Source organism: Polyodon spathula, chromosome 5 (genome assembly GCF_017654505.1).
Source record: "Polyodon spathula isolate WHYD16114869_AA chromosome 5, ASM1765450v1, whole genome shotgun sequence".
Taxonomy (NCBI): Eukaryota; Metazoa; Chordata; class Actinopteri; order Acipenseriformes; family Polyodontidae; genus Polyodon; species Polyodon spathula.
The window spans coordinates 64379214-64400866 of record NC_054538.1 but is presented as its reverse complement, the minus strand read 5'-3'; the positions used below and the strand labels follow the sequence as shown (position 1 = coordinate 64400866).

General features: G+C 36.7%; 1 protein-coding gene across 1 annotated transcript in view; it reads right to left on the bottom strand.

Annotated features, from left to right (window-relative positions):
- The window catches only part of LOC121316162 (potassium voltage-gated channel subfamily H member 1-like), a 116201-nt gene that overhangs the window by 57566 nt on the left and 36982 nt on the right, over positions 1-21653 (bottom strand). The window contains exons 8-9 of the mRNA XM_041251021.1: positions 8459-8658; positions 4544-4796 (exon numbers count right to left, since the gene is read on the bottom strand). Coding sequence (XP_041106955.1) covers positions 4544-4796; positions 8459-8658 — 453 coding nt within the window. The remainder of the gene's footprint in view (positions 1-4543; positions 4797-8458; positions 8659-21653) is intronic.

Here is a 21653-nt window from a genome sequence, read left to right as displayed (position 1 = left end):
GAAACGGGCAACGTTGAGGACTGTAGACGCAGTGGTCGGCCAAGGAAACTTACAGCAGATGAAAAACACATCATGCTTACTTCCCTTCGCAATCAGAAGATGTCCAGCAGTGCCATCAGCTCAGAATTGGCAGAAAACAGTTGGACCCTGGTACACCCATCTACTGTCCAGAGAAGTCAGAAGTGGCCTTCATGGAAGACTTGTGGCCAAAAAGCCATACCTCCGACGTGGAAACAAAGTCAAGCGACTCAACTATGCACAAAAACACAGGAACTGGGGTGCAGAAAAATGGCAGCAGGTGCTCTGGACTGATGAGTCAAAATTTGAAATATTTGGCTATAACAGAAGGCAGTTTGTTCACCAAAGGGCTGGAGAGCGGTACACGAATGAGTGTCTGCAGGCAACAGTGAAGCATGGTGGAGGTTCCTTGCAAGTTGGGGCTGCACTTCTGCAAATGGAGTTGGGGATTTGGTCAGAATTAATGGTCTCCTCAATGCTGAGAAGTACAGGCAGATACTTATCCATCACGCAATACCATCAGGGAGGCATCTGACTGGCCCCAAATTTATTCTGCAGCATGACAACGACCCCAAACATACAGCGAAAGTCATTAAGAACTATCTTCAGCGTAAAGAAGAACAAGGAGTCCTGGAAGTGAGGGTATGGCCCCCACAGAGCCCTGATCTCAACATCATCGAGTCTGTCTGGGATTACATGAAGAGAGAGAAGCAACTGAGGCTGCCTAAATCCGCAGAAGAACTGTGGTTTGTTCTCCAAGATGTTTGGACCAACCTACCTGCCGAGTTCGTTCAAAAACTTTGTGCAAGTGTACCTAGAAGAATTGATGCTGTTTTGAAGGCAAAGGGTGGTCACACCAAATATTGATTTAATGTAGATTTTTCTTCTGTTCACTCACTTTGCATTTTGTTAATTGATGAATATAAACTATTAACATGTCTATTTTTGAAAGCATTCTTACTTTACAGCATTTTTTCACACCTGCCTAAAACTTTTGCACAGTACTTTATCTGGTCAAAGAGAAGTTATATTTACTATAGTTGTAATGAGAGAAGTACCTTTGCATTAAAATATTTTTCAACAGCAGGATTCAATGCCATAATTTTAAGGACTGTAAACACAGTCTTTATTGATTGAGATACATGTAAACTTCAGCTTGCTGATCAGATTTCAATGGTTTATTAGCGACTGTGTGGGATTGTGGTTCAATTTGTTATTATTACAACAATAATTCTGTTATTGTCATTATCAATGATTATTAATAAAGTATAATAAAGACTCGAATGGCTTATAACTGAAACTTAACGAGACTACATTTATTTGATTCCAAAGCACACACTTACATGTATTAAATTGCTGTTACATTTAGTTATGCTTGGTCACAAGCATCAAACAGCAGCTTTAAGATTGTTTCTATTGGGAGTGAAGGTATATTACTCTTCAGGCTGTGGACAGTTGATTTAGAGGTGTTCAGAATTGCAAATCCTGATTGTCTGTATAGCTACCCTTCTATTTATACTTGAAACATACTGTTTAAAATAAGATCAGGCCCCTTTTATCCCTCTTATCTATTCTGATGAAATTGAGCATAAACCAATTTCCATCAAAGCAGATCGTTATATTTATCACTCAGCCATCACCTTATGATATATACCACAGGTTAAATATTGGTCAGTACATATATATATATATATATATATATATATATATATATATATATATATATATATATATATATATATATATATATATATATATCACTCAAACCCATTGTCATTGAACTTATCTTTCATACACTCATTTATTTCTAAGACAACTTTACCATCTATACAGTTTACTGAGCACATTATTCAACCACACATGGCTCCCAATTATTCTCCACTTAGAGTTAAAACTCTCAGTCCAGTTGCTGGTCCACTTAGTATACACAAATATTACATTTCTCTACAACAGTCTGAAAAATGTACAGTATAAACATTCATAAGAATGTACTTCTGACAGTCACGGGGAAGCACTGATGTAGCTCTGCACCCTTTTCCTGGTCAGCATTTTTATTACGGTTTCATTGGCCCTTGCGTGATTTGTTTTAAAGTTGTTCGATAGGCATTTTTTAACACGAGACTTACAATGGGATTACAGAAGATAAAAACGTATTTACAGTAGAGAGTCAATGATCTGATCTTTGATCAACCGTACTTTCTAATCAACCGAACACACCTGTAATCATGTGATGAATTACGTGTGATGTATTACCACACAGCTTCTGCTGCTAAAACGGCTATGAGATTGACAAAAAAAGGACCAGCAGACTGAGGCAAATGAAAGTTACAGAATTATTCAGATCACCAAAACCTTAGATGGAGCATTGTGAGCTTTAAATTGTAGCAGTTAAGCAAAGTAAAACAGTCACCTCATTCTTGATTTTTCTTCTTTCGTCAGTTAAGGCTGGAGATCCTGTCTCTGTTATTGAGCAGCTAAGAACCTTGATTTTATTCATTTCAATTGCATGTTATTGCAATGCCTTAACAGCAAGTATCAAATAAACATTTTACTGAATTTTTGAAGTTGAATGATTACTAAAGTTCTGTAATGTGTCAAAGTTGTACTGAATTGTATTCTTTGACAATTTGGTATATGGTACGTTTAATGACAGTATTCCACTACCTTAACTGTAGGTGTTAGTTTTACTGAATTGCACTAATTTAATGATTTGAAAAGCTTTGTAATTCTGTATGCTTAATCTGATAGAATAGGTTACTAGCTATATATCATCAGTAGGTACTTGTCTATGTTAAAATTAATCTAAACATTATTAAAGGGTACATTAATTGTTATTAATTCCTGTTTGATTATCCATACAAATCGATTATGCGAACTGGTATTGGTCCCAATTAGTAAAGATGATTCTTCCATTTTTTCTTCAGTTACTTCCTTTGGTACTCCTCTGTTGGTTCGAATAGTCCCAGTGATGTGCATATTTTGTGTAAGCAAAAATGATGATAGTCTTGTAGACATGTACCAATTATCAATAATAATATGATGCCCTTGGTTCAGTACATGATCTGCCAAATAAACCACAATCCTTTCAGATAAAATGAGTTCACTTGCTTCTGGATAATGCGAGACATCATATTTATCCTTGCTGATTTCAGGTGTAACCCCTTCAGCCTTTTATCACTGGGACACAGGCAGAAAAGTCTGATTCCCAAATCAAGCTCTTTTTTGTTTTTATGTATTGCCAAAAGTGAAGTCTTCCTTTCCACAAAACAAGTGCCTCATCAATGGCTATATTCTGTCCCGGGTCAACTAAATCCATTGATGTCTCTCTAGCATGGAAAGAAAGAGCAGTCTGTGCGTACATTGTCTATATTAGACAATTGCAAAAACTTTATGATGCTGAGAAAGCGGTTTCTGCTCATCACCTCTTTGCAAAAGTCAGGGGTGCATTGCATTAACAGGTGGTTTAACCAGTCTGCAGACATCCGTGGCAGCTTGCTTATGCTCATAAGAAACACAAGAGCAAAAAAGATGTACATCACCTTGGGTTCCATGTTCTGCCATTTCAAACCAAACATCTTCCCGTTTGCAGCTGGCTTACCTGTAAAGTAGCTGTATGGTCTTTTGTTTGTACAGTCACAAAGGTCAGTGATTAGCTTTTTGGGAACAAAAGCCAAAAAGCACTCCACTGGAGAACACAAACTCTCGGCAGGGTGCACATCTGTGTAAACAGGTGCAAAATCAAATGATGGAGGACTGACATCATGGTAGGGATCAGTAATAAACACCCAGTCACCTGCTGTTCTTGGCTCTGCATCCTCTTCATCATCATCGCTGAGTGATAAGTCAGCATCACTGTCGTTGGTATCAAAATCCTTTGAACCAACTTCGAAACCTTCATCAATACTGTTGTCGCTCTCACGTATGTTGCCATGTTTAGCTTTCGCTAAAAACTATATAAAATACAACTAAACAAGTAAAACGAATAATAGAACAAAAAATAATAATATAAAATGCTATATATGTAACTGTAAAAGTTGAATGGCTTTCTGCAATATATCTCAGTCTTCAATATGCCCACAGGTAGATTGGAATCTCTACACGACACGCAATTGGATACAAATGTCACCTGACCCTCTCCCGACTTCCACTGCACATTCCACAGTGCCAGCACTGCCTTAGGGAATGAAACCTGAAACGCTAGACTGAGAAACCGCTCATAGAATAGAATGGGAAACTTGACGTATGCACGTATGGCATGGAACTGTAAGTGGGTTTTCATTTGACGTACGTGCGTATGTCGTGGTGTTGAAGTGGTTAAAGCTGGATCAAAATTATCGCATTATAACTCCCTTGTTGTTTTTGTTGTTTTTGAAGCAACATACATGCTATCAAGAGTATGAACACTGTACACTCCTACCAACACATATTGGGACAGTTTGGGACGAAGGGTGTCTCAAGAATACTAAGATGAAACACACTTAAGCAATGGGAATAAAATTAACAGGTTTGAACAACCCAAACTTACCCAAAATGGCTACAACTTCATCATCTTGTATAACTTCCAAGGACCCCGATACCACAAAGCAGAGGCTGTCTACACTTTCGCCTGCATGGTAAATCAGGTCCCCAGGCGCACAATGGGTGGTCTGGAACTCCATGGCCAAGGCCCGTAAGCAGCCATCACTTGCCAGTCTGAAAGCCGGGTGCTCTTTAAAGACTTTGCGGTTCAGGTGCACACAGATATCGGCTCTCATATCCTTTGGGCAGATCTGTAAAACCTAAAAGAAAACCAGAGAGGGGACTAAACAATGTGTAATCTATTCCTGCATGAAATCACCATTTTTAAGAATGAGAATACAATTTCTGATTCAGTCAAAGACAGTGAGCTAAATGGAATATGACTAGGTTTGCTACTTTTCAATATTAATCGGTAAACCTCGTTAAATGTTGAATTCCCCCAAAATATGAGTTTGACTGAAATAAATGTATATACTACAAACGTCAGTAAAACCACTTGCTATCATTTAGAAATCTCTCTAGTTTGTGTAGTATTTATAATTGCAGTCTGTGCCATCTCCGTTCTGCTCTGAATTGCTGGCGGTCGCTGTCAGTCTTCTCAGTGGTCTGTTAGTACTGTAGTTTCACCCTGTTCTGACAGATCTCGTTGAGTGCTAGAATGCTCTCATTTGTTTAAATGACTGTCAATCATCATTTTCATTTGCCAGCTACAGCACCTGTCATTCAAAGGGCCTACTTTGAAATTAGCGGGTTAAGGTGTAGGTCAGCTTTTGCTATAGGTATACGGCGACAGTTACTAGTTTGATTTGAAAATGGGCCACAAGTGAAAAACACTTCATGAATATTGTGCACAATACCCTGGCCAGCGGCTGAAGTCTCTACGATAGGACAAAGCGAGCCCATCTGCCTTGCCTTCCAGTGACTCTGAGTCCAGCTGTGCTGAAGCAAGAGGGATGGAACTCTAACCCCAAATAATAAGTGCAAGTTAGTTCTGTTGAACTATCTGTTTTGATCTGTGCATATTATTTTTACTATTAAATTTATGCTATACAAGTCTGTGTACTTTTATATGCCATGTTTTCTACGGTTTAGTTGAGACAATTTTTAAATTTGTGTGGGATCTTTATCTTTATAAGGTATAGCTCTGCTGTGACCAAATGTTATTTCAATTAGAATGCTGGTAACCATAGTTTTGTTGCATGTTGAATATGATACAGGTGTTTTGCAAAATGTGTAATTTTTCAGTGGCATTTAAAGCATAATGGTTGATTTCTCCTATTCTCTACTTGAATTGAAAATTAAAGATTGAAAAAAACCTGGTAAATTCTTTCTAAAATAAACGACGATATCAATCGTCAATTTGGCAAAAAAAAATAAAATAAAATCAAACAGTAGCAAGCCCAAATATGACTTCCACAAGTTGATACTAACCTATACAAGTGTTATTCCACAGCCATTTCTACAGTATCATTTGGCATTTGGCATTTAGATTGTTAAAAAAAATGGAGGTATACACCACAAATACCTGAACTGACACAGGAAGGGAAGGGATATACTCGCCACTTCCAACTTTCAAATTATGAAAGGTATCCGCAGTACTTGCCAGTAGCTGTCCATTAAAAACATTATACCGCTGGAGCTGTTGTTTTGTGAAAATGTGTTACATTTACTCAAATAATAATAATAATAATAATAATAATAATAATAATAATAATAAGTCCCTTTGGGTTTTATTTTATATTTTAGATTCTATAGATTTTTTAGTATTACATGCAGGGCAGCTGTTATACGATTGTTACTTTTATAAAATAATGTACACGGATTAATCTACTGATTAATCTACCAATTAATCAACTAATGCCCATAAATTAACCGATCAAAATTAATATTAATAGAGTTGAAGCCCTAATATATATATATATATATAAGGTGTGTGGTACAATATACTATAGTATGTGTTGTCTTGCTGTCCTTAACTCTAGGTTGTGAAATGAATACTATGTTTAATTAATGTATCTGAATTCAAAATCAATACGCTGTGAACTCATAACTTTTGCCAATTGTGTCTATATTTTTTTTTAACAGCCTGTATCAGTGTTATCAGTATCAGGCTTCAGATTTTACAAAGAGAACAAGAGCCTTCCTGTACCCAGCTCTAACAGGTATTGTTGTGCAATAAAATCCCCAGCACAGCAGCTTTATTCTGCAGCACTGCACTAGAAGAAGCTGAGCAATGTTGCAAGGAAATGGTCTTATGTCTTATTTCACCTTTAAGCATTTTTTAATGCTAAGGTTATCCTGTCAATATACATAAACAATCCGACCTTATTCAACATCTACACCAGTGACATCCCATCAACAATGTCTGGCAAATTCATTTATGCGGACTGCATTGTGCGGACAACCCAAGCGACCACATTCGAGGAAGCGGAGAGAATCCTGGAGGCAGAGCTGACAGTACTCGAGAAGTCCTGCAAAGCATGGTGCTTGAAGCCCAATGCAGGGAAGATGTCAGTGTCCTCCTTCCATTTGATCAACATTGCAGCCTTGAGTCCGCTCAAGGTAAAATTCTGTGGGGTCCCCCTTAACCATGACCACAAACCACAGAGTCACCCTCGGCCGGACTCTTAGCTGTCGCCATCACCTCAAAGCCGCATCCGAACAGTACATGGGAGGTGTGGATATTTCTTCCATAAATGGAAGATCAAGGACTCACCAAGCTGTGAATGCGGTGAGGTGCAAACCATCAGGCACATCTGATGATTGCCCAATGCAGGCGTATTCTAGTGGAACAAGCTGACTCCACACAGCTACTCTGGGTGCCATGGAATGGCTTACAAACATAAAATTACAACTGTAGCCCGTTGCTTTTCAAACGCCATACAAAAGAAGAACAATCTGACTGTGCCCTCCCATTAACCTTAAATTCTGCTTTTACCACAAACATTTTATCTTTAAGAATACAATTCTTTTTTTTTTTTTTTAAATAAAAAATAAGGCCCTTAAATCAAAGAAAGACCAAAGCACTTGTCATATAATAGAGGCTTGAAGAGAATAGTCTCCCTCGCCTTGCTAGAAAAACACCCTCAACCTCACCTCAGATTTTACCTACTTGAAAGACTGCTATCTCTTCATACACGCTGAGCCCTGTAGTTGTCATTTAATTATTTAGAGGCCTGTAATGTTTTGTTTGCGAAGACCTTTTCGTAGGACACTCACTATTTTTTATGCTTGTCTTCCAATAGAATTTTTTTTTTTTTTTGTACTCTAAAGGCCATCATAATATTCATTTTTATGGTCCAGGTAATATATAAAGTCATTGCTAATTAAATAAGTTCTTAATAATTTAAGTAATACTTCAGTGTTTTATCCATTGATGTTGCCTTCTACATTTAATGGGGAAACTAGAGAGAGTCTGCGTGAAACAAAATACAGAGAAAGCCTTTTCATTTAAACTAATTGGGACCGGGAGGTTAAGAACAAATGGCTTGGATAATTGAATTAAAATTAAAGTTTAATTAAGGTTTTACAGTGAAATAGAACAGTGTTATGTCCATCGTTTAAACTATATTAGTAGGCCAAAGTGTCTCTTCATGAGTTTGGTGGACAACTAATTAGTGTGACACCAAGAAGGGAACTGAAGACCATGTAAAATTTTCAAGCTTAAATAAGCATTACCAGTATGAATACAGCACTACCGGTATTAATAAGGAATTAATCAAATACCCCACAAGACACAAATCAAGGTTACTACAATATTATTCATTACATTAGTCGTCCCATTATTGATATTTTTTTAGCAAGAGATATTCTGTTAAGCATTAATATCCAGGTAATGCAATTAAGTGGCAGATCTACCATGCAAAAGAAAAGAAAAACTAGCATGCAAGGTAATAAATGTATAGCTTACAGTTTGCGATACCTTTTCAGTATCTATGCCTCTGGACATGGACCAGGTGGAGACAATGTAGTCCATGACTCGCTCGCTCAGACCTTTGGGGACCTGGTAGAGTTTCAGGAAGTCACGCACGCTGTTCAGCATCTCATGGTATCTGTTGGTGTTGGCATACATTTGCTGGAAGATTGTGGTCACGTTACCAAAGATGGTTGCATACAGGAGAGCTGAAGAAAAATAAAACTGGAATGATTAATGTTTGGTCTGTTTAAGTGGTCATATGGGTTTCCAATGGGGTCCAACAACAAGGACTGATTATGGAGACTAAAGTCTACTATGGTTGGGCTAAAAGAAAACAGAATATTATTACATATTCCATTTACACCACAGTCCGGCAAAACATGTTACCATTTTATTAACACCATGGCTGCTATCTTCAAGTGACTCAAGCTGACACATTAACTCTTTCACTATTTTTCCCTACTGTTAATGCTGTCAACATCTTATGACATTACAAAGGAACGCAGCCTGTGAATCCAATCAAAACTGTGATGTTTAAAGGTGGCGTCATTTCAAATATACCAGTCTATTGAATTGATCTAATGAGTAGCAAATCTAAATGCTGCAATTTTTTAAATAGTAAAAATTAGTCCAAATCTGGCATTTTACTTACTTTTAAAGACGAAAACACTCACACACTTTTAGATTTAAACATCAGCAATATTTAGATCTACTACCGTTTTGATCAATTGAATAGACCCACTGTGTTAGGCATGACAGTAAAGCAAAGAGGGGCATGAAAGTGTGGTGGAGTGCAGTACAGTACACAAGTATGTGGAATTATCACTGGGATGTCAATCACAATTTTGCAGCATTAATGTCACTTTATGACTAAAAAGTGTTTGTTGCTAGTTTTATTTTCCTTTCCCAATAAAATGCTGTAAAGATAATGTCATGACATAAATGCCTCCGTGACAAATATCTAGTACACCATATCATGTGTTTAATATTTACAAACGTTATTAGTTGAGTAAATGAAATAAAACAGAACCAGGTAGCTTTAATTAAAATAAAAAGGTCCTGGTATTTTTATGCAACATTTTAATATACAACATAGATAATGAATCTATTAATCTACAATAACTTGCTCTGAATAATTGATTTTTTTATTTTTTTTACATGAGCACAAGCATTAATATTTACCTACATAAAACCAATTTCAGCGTTTCAGACACTGTTAATGTTTACTGCTGTCCTTGCCAACCCAATCTGCTCCAAAGTACACACAGCTTTCTTCTCAGCGTTTGACAAATTTAATTAAAAACACAGCTTCCTGATGTGTGTGTTTTAAATCTGGAAGCCACTTGTTTTAACACGAAATAAAATGAATGTTCACAACTCGAGATTATACATCCACCAAGAAACTGAAGCAATAATTAGGGTCATTTTGTATTGCTAACCCCTATGGCTTCCCTCATAAGTACAGGTTTAGCACATTTCAGTAACATTTTTGTAATCATGCTATTCTTAGTAGGCTTCATCTATTTTTATTTTTATTTAGCAACAACTGTTTTCAAAAATACATGAAAATATTATTTTGAGAACGCACCTCAAAACTGTTAATAAATAACCAGATTACAACATTAAACCATATAGCATAATAGTGCATGTAAGAAAAATAAAAAAAGGAAACTTTACCAGAATGTATGGTTATTGCCACTGTAGCACTAAACAACACTGAAAAGGTGAATGTTTTCCCCAAATAAGTGCCATCAACCAATTGCTTTTTTCCCTAACATTTTCACTTTAAAAAAAATGTAAAAGCCTAAATTATTTTTAAATATGTCAACCTCAGCAAATAGCTTGATTAAATAAACCTATTTAGAGTTGGAGTTAAACTCGAATTTTTTGGGTTTTTTTGTTATCAACACATTATGCATAATATAACGGTTGAAGTAGGTTTGCGTGGTTCTTGTTATTCTTGTAATCGGTAATAAGGCAGTAGTGAATGACATTAAAAACTTTCAATTAGGAACAAGATGAGAATGAAAAACACAAGAAAAAAAGGGTAACCAGAAAAATATCCTCCCGCGTCTTCCGCGATCCATTTTTAATGTGTATTGGGGTAATAATGAATTTCTTAGAAAAACGAGTGACTTGTATAGAAACCAGAGTGCATCTAAAACATAGATCAGAGGAGACAGATGGGCGCCATGAGCTGTCATGGCTGATTGATGGGCTATCAGGAGGCTCATTGAAACAATAGAAATGTCAACAGACTGCTCACTTGAGGAGTGCAGACTGATATAATCAAGCTTCAATACATGGCGGCAAGTCCCGACTGATAAATACAAATAATACCGCAACATTTCAATGTTATAATATGTTTTATATGTAGCTGTCAATTTGACCACTCCTGGCAGGAATAGATATGACGCTACTTTATCTCTCTGATTTTTGTAGCTATGAGATTCTTTTCTTCTAAGGGTAATCAGTACATATATTTAGTAAAAGTCAGGAAAGCACAGCTCCGGATCCTAAACATACACACTGCAATTTAAATTTAAATTCCAAAAACTGTCAGAATGACCGTCTTGGTCTTTCTAGTGATAATTGTATGATTCCCTTTATAGTCTTTATCACTGAAGCTGCCATTGTGTTTGATCCCAATATACACACATCATAATGTTCTTCCCTAATTGGCTGATGAGTAAACAACAAAGTCGAACTGATGTAGTACCGTGTATGCCCAGGGGGGCACACACTAATCCTTTCCTGGGGGCCCATGAAGGCTCTCTGCAGCCCTGGCAAGATGTGAATGTATCTTCTTTTGCAACAACCAACAGAATGCAACACAAGATAAAGCCCAGTTAAAACCATACAACCAGTCTTATATGTTTGTTCAGTGCAAAAGAACATCAAAATCCCATCACAGCTGAACAACCCTACCTCCCAGACTGTTTGCTATCATTTTTATTGCTCCTTTCTTTCCCTTATCATATGAAGCCAGCTACTGAGATGAGTGGCCACTTTCTAGATCATTACTCATGCAGAAATTCTTACGTAACATTATTCACAATATTTTGTTTCACTGAAGGGAGAGAGGAGTGGCCAGTATTGCAGCTGTTGAAATACTGCTTCTAGTTAAAAAAAAATGTGCAGGCATTTAATGATGCTTAAATCCTTCATTGGATGCATAAGAACACCATTAGAATGCAGCCTAAGGGATTTGTGACCATAAAAATGCAGTAAACTGAAGGAGTCTGACAGATTCACCAGATTCACTAGAAGTACAATTGTGTTTGCATCGCCACTGCATGAATGTTTTAACATTGCTGGGCACTGAAGGGACCAATTTTCCTTTTAAATATACACCAAAAAGATGTATTTGATTCTTAATTTTAGAGGGTTGTGTTTTATTGATCTAAACAGTGGCTGTATCTCTCTTTAACCCTTTGCAGTCCATTTATTCAGTGCTTGTCAGGCGCATCAGGTCGAATTTATTTTACTCGCGCTGTTTAAAATATATTTTTTTAGAGTAAAACAGGTTTAAAAGGCATTGCATGGCAAAACGACATCTGTACTGCATCTCCAGCCAAACCCCACCCCTTGTTCACTGTATTTTTGACATACCTCTTTATAGACGTGCATACTGATAAATCCTCTCCTGATCACTTGTTTTATATGTGTGTGTGTGTGAATGTAAGGTTGGCAGGGATGGGGTTAAATCTGTCCCTGCCAGAAATCACTGGGGTGGCCATTCTTGTTTTATACATGTGGCCACTCCCTAATTAGCATCAATTTCCTAATTGGGGAATCGCCACACCTGTGATTTCTGGCAAGGACATATTGAAAACCATCCCTGTCAACCTTACATTCACACACACACACACACACACACACACACACACCATTTACAGCAGCAGGGCTTCTGCCTTGCCACAGTTACATTCATTACAATCAGAATAGAAATTGAGTTTCAGGCTTGGCCCTTCCTAATTGAACAGGATATATAGTAAAGTGCAACACATTGTCAGGTTCAAGCTGTCTGCTCTTCCAGAGAGAACATTAAAAGTTGATTTATGTTATCGCGATTTATTAAAGCAGACAAGTAATGTACTGTACATAGTTACCGGGTTTATTCTGTTACTTATATTATTACCTTACAAAATTCTTACTGAAAAAAAATCCTTTAGTTTGTATTTAACACTAAATTTGCTGGCTCCAACAAAAAAAATCATTTGGAGGTAGTGTATTCCCAGGTCTCTGCCGATTTATTTGCCAGTAATCCCTCAGAATGTGGGATATTGGTGAAGACTCTCCACGTCCAATGTGACTAGAGTTAAATTGTCTAACACATTGTCATACTGAGCAATAATATCCAACAAACTGAGATGAATCCCTAATATAAGTAGGTAATGATATAACAAAAGGTTTTACAAAGAAGTCAACAAACGTGGATAAAGGCTCTAATAACCTGTCAATACCTGCTACGATAGGACAACCAGGAGGAGTTTGTAAATTGTATGTATTTTAAGAATAAGGAAGATTACTGGTATTTTAAGATGCTCTACTAAAATAAATTTTTTTTTTTTTTTTTTTTTTTTTTTTAGTAATCTAATTATTGATAGTTTACTGAATGATTGACAATGTTTCAGCATCAGGGTCATACTGAATATGTTTGTAATACTTATCATCGCTTAATTGTCTTTGCATCTCATTTCTGTAATACTGTTTTTTCATAAACCTGTTCACGTTTTAATCTTGATGTTACACAAATAGAAGTTTTAAATATTTTGTTGTGTTTTAAGATACTCTTTGTTACAAGTTATCATTTTTAAAAAAGGCAAAGTTATTATATTGCAGTAGTAATTGCTTTTGAGTTGTTTTCCTTATTTTCCTCCTGTGGTTAGTCAAAGATTTTCTGCTGTGATGATTGAAGTTGCACCATTTTTCTACCTCCAGGGTCAGAATAATGTTTTAATAACTAATTGCTACAAAAATAGGGATTGAGATGTAATTTGCAACAAATGCCCTGGGCCACATTAACATAGTTATTCAAGTCTGTCAGCTAAATATTTAGTTCTATGTGTCTAAATAATTTCTTCTAACAGAAGAAACACCTTTCTTTTCTCAAAAGGTTGTAAATGATAACTCCAGTGTTAATGAACAAATCCGCATGTAGCATTTTGACATTTTCAAGCGGTCGTTATGCCTATTTCATTATTAAATAATCATGATGTGATTTACGAAAAAAATGTTAATATCTTAACAAGCAGTGCTTCTTGCAACTATTTATTTTGTTTGTGTGGGAATTTAAAAGGAAATCTGTGTTAATTGTTATAATTTATCAGGCGTTCATTTTCACTTGGAAAAGGAGGGTTTTAATTAACAAAAAAGTATACAACTCAGCATGAAACAGTATTTAAGTTCTTTTGTGTTACACACATTGAATAAACAAACTACAGTATGGCTTTGCTGGGAGTGGCAACAGTTGTAGCAGCAGTAGAAGCAAATGTAATTTTAGAGCGATGCCGACAATACAGAGCGAGGGTGTACAGGACCAGGGTTCATTTCTTAGATTTACCAGATGACGATCTAAAAACTTGCATCTGGATATTGCAGCCATTGTCGACCTCTGTCAGACTCTGCGGGAGAACCTTGAATTGCCTACTAAAAGGGGCTGTTCCGTACCCTCGCATATGAAGGTGTTGGCAGCATTGTCCTTCTTTGTCTCTGGGTGATTTCAAAGGGCCACAGCTGACTTGATAAAGAGGGTTAACGATTGTATCAGTCTCCCACTTAATCAGGAGCAGCTACAAAATATTAAAAGGCAGTTTTATGACATTGCTGGGTTTCCCAGAGTAATGGGAGCCATCAATTGCACACACGTTGCACGCAAATCACCACAGCACCATGCACATGTGAACAGGAAGGGGTTCCATTCACTAAACATGCAGGTGAGTTGTGATGCACCCTATAACATCTGGAACATATGAGCAAATTTCCCTGGCTCCTGTCATGACTTAGATTTTGTCAAAATCCGCTGTTTAATCATTTCAGAGGCCCAACACACCAGATGGCATATTAGTCATTATTGTAAGACTACCTGGATAATTCAATATTTGTAGTTTGAAAATATTTTAGACTTTTCTATACTTGTGATTATGAATGAGATTTAGTCACTCGTTTTAACCATTTGGAACATTTGTTGTATTGCTAAAACGATATACAATTATTTGCACCCAGTGTAATGTTAGTACCAAGAAATGATCAATGCGACTGTAGCCTCTCTGGATACGTACATTAGAGCATAAGAACATAAGAACATAAGAACATAAGAAAGTTTGGAAACGAGAGGAGGCCATTCGGCCCATCGGTTGTTAGTAGCTTATTGATCCCAGAATCTCATCAAGCAGCTTCTTGAAGGATCACAGGGTGTCAGCTTCAACAACATTACTTACCCTTTTAAACGCCCTGTAAAGTGCCTTTTTTCGCTGAATTTTTTTTTAATTGACCTGTTAAGCCATTTTGGAAATTTAGTTTTAAACTTAGATTTGTCTACTTTAGGGATGTAATTGTTATCCGCATCTAATACTACATTTTTGAAGAACAGCCATCCTTTTTCCAAGGATGTCTTCTCTATTTTACTCCAATCTACTTCTGTTAGTCTCTGGTCTAAAATTGTAAACCTCAGCTTTAGTCATTACTTTTGGGGTTTTAAAAAGCACTTTAAACGAGACCATGTTGTGGTCTGAGTTTGCTAGTGGTTCTCTGACCTCTGTTTTAGTTATTCTGTCTTCGTTATTTGAAAAGACTAAATCAGGGCATGCTTCCCCTCTAGTCGACGTCTTGACAAATTGTGTTAGGAAGCAGTCATTTGTCATTTCCACCATTTCAATTTTGTCCGTCATGCTACCCACCGGGTTTTCCCATTTTATATGGAGGAAGTTGAAATCCCCCATTAGTATGGCTTCTGCTTTGCTACACGCATTTTTAATGTCATTGTATAACTGATTATTTTGCTCGCCATCTGAATCTGGCAGTCTATAGCATGCTCCTATTATTATGCCCTTTGAATTTTTGTCTGTTACTCTGACCCATACTGATTCGGCTTTATTTTCTTTGTCCAGATTTAACACCTGGGATTCAAAACTGTTTCTTATGTATAGCGCTACCCCTCCACCTCTTCTGTCCTGCCTGTCTTTCTTATACAGTGTATACCCACAAATATTATATTCATCCCCATCACTCTCAGACAACCAAGTTTCTGTGACACCTATCACATCATAGTTACTTGTTAGTGCAGTAGCTTCAAGTTCTAAAATTTTGTTTCTGATACTTCTAGCATTTCAATAAATACTTTTAATTGCTGTCGTACCTGAGTTGTTGTCCTTGTTTTCATGCAGTCTCCCTTCTTTTTTTTGTTGATTCCCTCCCCCCCCTTCCTTTCTAGTTTAAATGCTTCTGAACCTGCTTGAGGATCTTTTCTCCAAGTAGACTGGTTCCCTTTTTATTTAAGTGCAGTCCGCCCCGTCTATCAGATAGTTTTTGTAGAATGTGGTCCAATGATGGAGATAGGTGAAGCCTTCCCATGTGCACCACGTCTTCAGCCATGCGTTTAGATTCATTATTTCCAGCTGTCAGTATCCCAGAAAATACCACAGTTTTGGTCTTGTCTTTTAATTTCCTTCCTAGCTCTCTGAATTTGTTTTGCAGGGATTTTAGTCTGTCTCTTCCAATGTTGTTTGTACCAAAGTGGATGACTACTACCAGGTCATCTCCTGTTCGTTTTAGGAGCCTGTCCATGTTCTCAATGATGTGCATGACAGAGGCTCCTGGAAGGCAGCACACTGTTGTAGTAAGGGGGTCCAAACTCCGAACTGAACTTGCTGTGATTCTCAATAGGGTGTCCCCAACAATCATGACCTCCTTTCTTTTTGCTGTCTGGCCACCACTATTAGTAGGTTCCTGGATGTTGTTCCTTTTGTTGGTTTTGCTCATCAAAATTTTGAAGTGGCTCAAATGTGTTGGATGTTTTGATTTCTGGTGGTTGTGTTTGTTGACAACTGACCTCTACTATAGATTTTATTTGAATTATACATATAAAAACCTAAGAGTAAATAATCAAACCTTGGTATAGAAAAAGGCACACTAGATATTACAATCAAGTTACCTTACAGGTGATTGCAGATTTGTTATTACTTTATGAAAACAAGTCTATGGCCACTGTTTACTGTGAAGAAATGGCAATTGCGAAGAATGAAAAAAATTAATAAATAGAGTACACTGTCAACTTTATGTACTACTGTGACAGAGACAGAATGATTCTAGGTGATAAATCTCCCTCCCGACCTGTAAGGGCACTGTGTAATGGGAACAGAGTGCACTGGATTGGATGGTCAGACAATTCATTCCCAGGGTTAGGTGGAAGTCGGCCATCTAGAAAGGGGGTGGAGATAAGGTACACCAAATCATCGACCCAGAAGGGAAGCGATGTGGCAGCCATGGACTAGAGGAGCAGTTGTAATCGTTTACCAAGGGGGCGTGATTCACCATACTTAAGAGGTCGTTCCTTTGCTATGGTTAATGCTAAACCGGAAGGAGAACCGTATAATAAATCGTGAGTGTTTTGTTGTGTCTAAATATACTTGTTTGTTGTTATTAGATGGCTAACACGATCTGGAGCTGTCGCTACAGGCCAGCACAAACCCAGACAACACTGCACTTGTTTCACGGTTAATTCTATTTGCACCACAAGCACTACAGCACTCACTTTGTACTTGTGACCGTGTTTGTATATTGTGTGTGTATTAAAAATTGTGTTTATTATTTTGGGACTAAACCCTGTGGTTTTACTGAGCAATATGCATCATTGTGTATTGTCATTAACATCATTTCACCAGAAACATTGTTGTTGTCATTCTCTTGAGCACTGCATCACCTCTACACCTGCGCTCTTTGCCACAACTATTTATTTCGGGAATAAACAAAACAACGTTTAACTTGAACTGCTATTTGGCATCCACATACACACACACTTACTGTATGTACAATAATATATACTTACATCTTCACACGTTTTATACATACAAAATATTATTATAATACTGTAAGTGTTCAGTGGCTGCTTCTAATCATGTTGAGTTTATTTATTCCGGAGGCGAGCAATGAGTGCCAGAGAAAATGCATTCAACATGATTAGAGGAATTCATCGAACAATTATAAACACAAATAGCACTTGAAACTTATTTATTTATAGCCTATAATTGTATGTACTACATAAGAAAATAAATTACAACCAAGTCTACATAGATGGCTTACCCCTGGCCCATCAACATTGTTTTTTAAGAATTTTTGATTAAAAATGATATTTCCCCCCCCCCCTCTACCTGCATGTCGGCCAGTGTGACGCAGAGGGACAGACACAGCCTGGGAACGGGAAGGTCTGTTGTCCCTGTATACTTCCAGCAGGTGATAACAGAAAATTATTTTTCTTGATCTCATTTGCATGCATTTTGATTAACAAGTTCCTGTTATGCAGTGATGTATGTGACCTGGGACAATTACACTTTTTACTGAGAAATGTGTTCATTAATCACCTCATTGACTCAATTTCAAAGCATTATCGGATTGATTTTATTAACAAATTTTGTTTGAAAGTCACTTGCTACTAAAGGTGTCGTTACTGCACCACGAGTTCCATGCAATAACACTGATGTTTGAAAATCCTCCCCACTATGTGTTTAAAATAAAAAATATATGTTTGTTATATGGGATTACATGATTAGCTTCAATAATGTTAATGCACTATTTTGTGTGGTCTCTACCATTATCTATGGTTTTTCCTGCTTAGATTATTATTTACTGTGCCACTGCTTACTAATAACCATTCCAGCCAATCATTTCAACCTGCCTCTGAAATGAGTGCTAAAACCTGGATTTCTGAAGTGCAGAGGTACAGTATAAGTGTAGTTTCTATCCCCTCTGAAATTGTGATATTGTATAGAGAGAAAACACAGTATCTTCCCCTTGACAGAGCGAGCGGTTTAACAATTGAAACCTGGAGGATCCCCAGCTATGTTTATGAAATTCCATATATTCTCTCTGCTATGCTCAAACATCTGTATACACGTTTTCCAAGCCACACCAACATCCTACAATTCTCTCATGGACTTGGAGCTGATTCTACAGACCTATTCAGATATTTGTTAACACAACATTTGCTGTTGCCAGCTTCCTATTGATGTAATTACCTGTGAAACGGTACGCAAAGCCCTGCAGGAGAAGAAGCTAATTAAGTAAAAAGCTTCATGTCAGCATGTCTTCACGTCTTGCTGAGAAATGCATAAAGAGCAACGGTACATTATCTTCACGTTCATCTAAAGACAAGCAGCGTATTATTATTAATTATTATACAGAGGCATCATCTAAGAGCACTGACGGAATTGCATGTCTTTACCCTTTTTCAGATGTTGCCAGGTAGCTGCAATTTATGACTCCTAGATTTTTTTTGCTTTACTATATGTGCATTATAGAGGGAGTTATTTTATTTTGTATTTTAGTCAGCTGTGTGTTGTATGTGTCCCGCAGCGCCCCCACCCCCTCCCCTGTTTATAACACTCTTCGGTTATAACGCTCATATTGTGTGTCTCCCAAGAACCGCGTTATAGCAATACTGGTTTTGGTAGCAAGGACAGCAAGGACAGAAAATATAAAATAGTCAACAATATCGCAGTGTACTTGACACTGTCAGATTTCGTAACAAGACTACACCCTTTACAAAATATCTGTAAATATAACAAACATACATTCCTTACCGTATTCAGGCTTCACTGGTTTCCAGTAAAAAGTATTATTGATTTTGAAATCCTCCCCACAGGATTGTCATGGGTTAGTGCTGCAAATCTCAATGACTTGAAGACCTATTCATAAAAGTACTTGCTGACTGCCGTAACAAAATTAATTTTGTTTAAAACTAACGAAAGTCGTTGCTATTCATAAAATGATCTGAGCGAAATGTTCAAGAACGAAAATCTGCCTCTTTTTGATGACATCATCAGCATTATTAATGTTCCCTGGGTGGTGTCGGTAGCTGTTGCAAAAAGAAAAACGGAATCGACCGGCAGCAGCCTACTACTGATGTCATCATTTAGAAAAAAAAAAAAAGTATTTTTGAAATAAATACTTTGTATTTTTGTTTTGTTTGGCCACGCTGGTAAACACATTTCCATACGCACACATAACATTTCCATTCTTACCTGCAGGACCAAAAAAAATAAATAAAACTAAACACAAAGCACTGTAGGAGGAAGTTTGAATAATACTGTAATTCTAGCAATAATAATAATAATAATAATAATAATTGTTTATGTTTATGAATCAGTGAACGTTTCACACCGCATTGCACACGGTACACAAAATGGACAAAAAGACTCCCTTTCGAACACTGATCGAGCATCCAAACCGTTTATTGTGAACACAAGTAAAAGAAATAAAAAGAAAAGGACTGCTGTCAGCCGTGGATCACGTAAAGAAATAATAAGAAAATAATTCTCAGTCTCTCACTTGCTCTCCGCTTCACAGTGCTGTTTCAAAATGATTATTCCACAGAATTAAACATTTATATTAAACATTTTCTTCATATAAAGCTACAGATTTTTTTATTTTTTTTAAATAGGCAGTGTTAATGATGGGTATGTCAAACTATATAACAGAGCAAGTGTAGTAATTAAATGTCTTTTAAAAAAAATAGTCTTTCAAGGCTGTCATCAGTTTAGATTTGACTGTAGAAAGCGTTCAATAACGCCTAGTTATCTACAGCATTTTGCTGTTGTTCACCCTTATGAAAAGCAGGCTGACCGTTGAAAACTTTATGCTAATGAGGTCATCCTTTACCTTTCTCTCAATTTGTTAAAAGCATGCCTTCATAGATGAAAATCATTGGGGCTTAACAACACATGTAAATGATCTCTTATGAATAGCAACTGCCGCTAAATAGGTGTCTGTGGACGAAATCTAATCATGTACTCCCATTTTCTCATTTTGACAGGGGTTAACCCTTTATGAATAGACCCCTTGTCTTGTAGTCTTAGCATCCTCCTCCCTATGTTTTGGGATCAACAGTTGCCAGTTTTCTTATCCGTTTGACACTAGCCTTAAAAAGCTCTGAAAACTTGAAATGCTTTAAATTGTTTTGCAAGTAAGTGCATGACCACAGGAAACCACTTCTCCGGATTCCCTGGGCTAGATTAAAAAAAAAACAGTTCTCTGAAATAAAGGACTCTGTCCTATTCAAGTATATTTTCCCTCCCTCTATGCTAAAACAGATTTCGTTCTTCTAGCTTACAAAATTTTAAGAATATTTAGTTTCAACTGACAGTTGTAACAGCTTGGTTCATGAAATCCACTTTAGAAATTTAAATTGTGTTTTATTCAACCAATTTCTGCCACTTACTTTCTATTTTTAATTGTTTGTTATAATCATAAAGTGCACAGAATCTGTCTTTATGTTACTATGGGAACCACTTCAGTTTAAGCTTTACATTAGCATAGGCTATGTCTATTTTCTTTTTTTTTTTAACTGATCTGAAGGTGACTCATTTACTTTGCATACTACAAATATACCGGGAATGCTGAGTTATTTACACCACATTTTCTAGATATGCTTGAAAAGCAACTGAAATAGCATTCTGAATTCAGACCCATCAATTAATTCAATCGATTATGGAACCTAATTTCACAACTTTAATATTGTAACTCAGAAGTTATTTAACAAATGGCTAATTAAAAATGCAAATACAATATATTTAGATGACTGTTTAGGAAGTAAGCAACTGCTAAAAAAAAAGTGTCATCAGTAGCTAACTTTATTTCATTTTTCAAAACAGACATAGCCTAAAAATACATTTATTTCTTCTTGCGGAACTCAATAGACTGAAGTGAATGAACTTTTTTATTTTATAAAAGCTGTCAATAATACAATAATAAACCTGTCAAACAGCACCTTCAAATGTACTGGTGTGACATTTCTCTTTAAATATAACACAACACCTGTCAGTCTAAATTACTATGGAATAGGAATTGGCCTAAACTGGCCTAAAACAGCCGGTTTAGAAAGCTAGTTTGACTTATAAGTGCTGCAAAATATCTTATCATGAGCACCACTGAGCTCTTGGTTCAGCTTAGAGGACAGAAGACAAATGCTCTATGGGAAATGACT